At 37.9% G+C, this 2,500-nt stretch overlaps 1 protein-coding gene across 1 annotated transcript in view; it reads right to left on the bottom strand.

The window, feature by feature from the left end:
* LOC119588138 overlaps positions 1–2,500 on the bottom strand; it is a 75,851-nt gene that overhangs the window by 69,814 nt on the left and 3,537 nt on the right. Inside the window, exon 4 of the mRNA XM_037936848.1 lies at positions 2,075–2,166. Within this exon, the coding sequence (XP_037792776.1) occupies positions 2,075–2,166 (92 nt within the window). The remainder of the gene's footprint in view (positions 1–2,074; positions 2,167–2,500) is intronic.

Here is a 2,500-nt window from a genome sequence, read left to right as displayed (position 1 = left end):
GTGCGCAACTTGCGTCATCCGAATCACTTCACCGAATCGATTTCTCGGGATGTTTTTGCAGGGATCCGGAGGCGGAATCGTGGGCGGCGTGGGACATATGAGGGTAAAGGAAAAGAGGGAAAAGGAAAAGAGGGAAAAGGAAAAGAGGGAAAAGGAAAAGAGGGAAAAGGAAAGAGGGAAAAGAGGGAAAAGAGAAAAGAGGAAAAAGAGAAAAGAGGAAAAAAAGTGGGAAAAGAAAAAGGAAGGAAAAGAAAAGAGGGGAAAAGGAAGGAAAAGAAAACAGAGGGAAAATAAAAAAGGAAAAGAAAAAGAGGAAAAAGAAAAAAGAAAAGAGGGAAAAGGAAAAAAGAAGAAAAAAAGAGGGAAAAGATAGAGGGAAAACGAAAAAAAAAGGAAAAAGGGGAATAGGACAGGAACAGATGACACGGGAAGAAGAGAAACTGAGGAGAATGTTGGGCGGGATGAAATCACGGAGGGTTTAAGGAGAGGAAAGGAAGAAGGGAAGACGAAAGGGGGAATGTTGGAAAAAAGGGAGGAAGAGGAGGACGAGGAGAGACATTTGAAGGAATAACAGAGGATTACAAATGGAAGAAGCCGCGAATATGAGAAGAAGTCAATGTGTGAAAGAAAAAGGAAAAGAAAAGAAGGCATATGACAGAACATGAGAAAATAAAGCGAAAGACTCCTAATAAGCCTCGTCAAAGCTAAGGACATGAAGAAATCTCTAACCATACGAAACAAATCAACTAATTTCCCTGACCTTCCAATCCGAGTTTACAAAACACGTTTCCTCGGACTGGGAACGAAATCAAATCTCATCTGACAGCCTTGTCAGTCAGGCACGTAATCTTTCTCCGCGCTCTTTTCATGATGACAAATACGAACTTTCCACGTCGTCCCACATCCCAATATATTACAGTGGAGAGCCATTTGGTATTTGTGAATCAGTTAAGTTCATAAAAAAATAGTGAAAGACAAAACGATGCACTCGTCTCTCTATACGGCAAGCATACAGTGTGTTAGCGTGTGTTTGTGTGAATGTCTGTGCGCATATACATATATGTACAATTGCGTGGATTTCTGTTAGCAATATTAGCAAAATCCGTGCCCCTTGAACATTTAAGTTCTATTTCTCCTCATATCGGCACTATCGGAAATGTGGGAATCGTTTCCCATCATGACCCCGTATTATTTTTTGAATTGATATAATTCCTTTTTGCGATGCGAACTCACACCGAGCTTCCAAAGGATTCTTAGTTCAATGTAAAATTATTAAGGTCAATGGTTTTTCCATTTTTTACAGAGACACACACCAACACTGACACGGACGCGATCTAAGCAGTCACAATCACCGACACTGTTATAAAGCAATCAGCAGAATTTACCAAACTTGTTGTGGCGCAAGGGATTCTAAGACGAAACCCCGAGCAATAAACAAAGAGTATAAAACTAAAACGATTAATAAGAAGAATGCAATAATCTCGAGTCTTATAAAAACGAGCGTCAACTTCCACCATATTTTACAACAATAATAATCAAAATTATCTGAGGTTGTCTGATGCAACATCCTCTTCTGAAAAATCACTTGATAGAAGACTGCTGCTAATATCCACATAAATAACAAATGCCTTGACACAAGCAGTTCCAGCTTCAAGGTTAGTTAGCTTTCACTAAAGTTCTTAGTCCGCTTGGGATTCTAAAAGGCTTTTTTTCCAGGACCTCTATATAATAAAAGAGTTGAAATGTATATTCATCTCAGCCATTCAGATGACTAATTCCCCCCCCCCCCCATACAGTTTGTTTGTAATAAACAAACATTTCCACAATATATAAAGTATCATGCCAAAGGCAACAAAAAATGTCAGACACTTTGAAATACCCAAGAAAACTCAAATTTGCTACCACAGACTCTTAATGGATAATACTGCTGTGAACTCACATTTTCAAGAACATTCTGAAGTTTTGCAAAATTTTAAGAGAACATTCTGTGGGAACCATTCACCACCTCACCATTTCTCAATTTATCCTATACACCTTCATTGAGGTTTCCATGTATCATTATTAGTTAACTTACCTATATGTCTCAGAAGTGACGCTCAGCAGAAGACGATGAATGCGAGAAAGATATGTGGTATGAGTTTCTTTCTCTTCCTCTGCCACACACAACTGGAAAAGGATACAAGAACAGTCAAATTGTGCAGAAGAATTGTTTAAATATATAAGAAGTGAAAGTCCTACTAAATTTTCTGCCAATGAGAAACTATAGAATTATTCATGCATTTAAAAAAAGTATCTTATATTTGATAGTGTTTCTCCATACATGACAAATATGCTGGAATCTGCCCTTTGTTCCACTTTTGAAACCTAGCCTTTCATTCACTTTCATTATCTTTGTCCTCTTTCAGCATATTCGAACTTTATATTTCCCATTTCATCACTTGCGTATAGCACTTATCTTTTCTTATGCCCTTTTTTATACTTGTTCATGAAACTCACTCAG

The sequence above is a fragment of the Penaeus monodon genome, chromosome 3 (assembly GCF_015228065.2).
Source record: "Penaeus monodon isolate SGIC_2016 chromosome 3, NSTDA_Pmon_1, whole genome shotgun sequence".
In the NCBI taxonomy this organism is placed as follows: Eukaryota; Metazoa; Arthropoda; class Malacostraca; order Decapoda; family Penaeidae; genus Penaeus; species Penaeus monodon.
The sequence above is the reverse complement of the archived record's forward strand: the minus strand, read 5'-3'. Positions and strand labels throughout refer to the sequence as shown.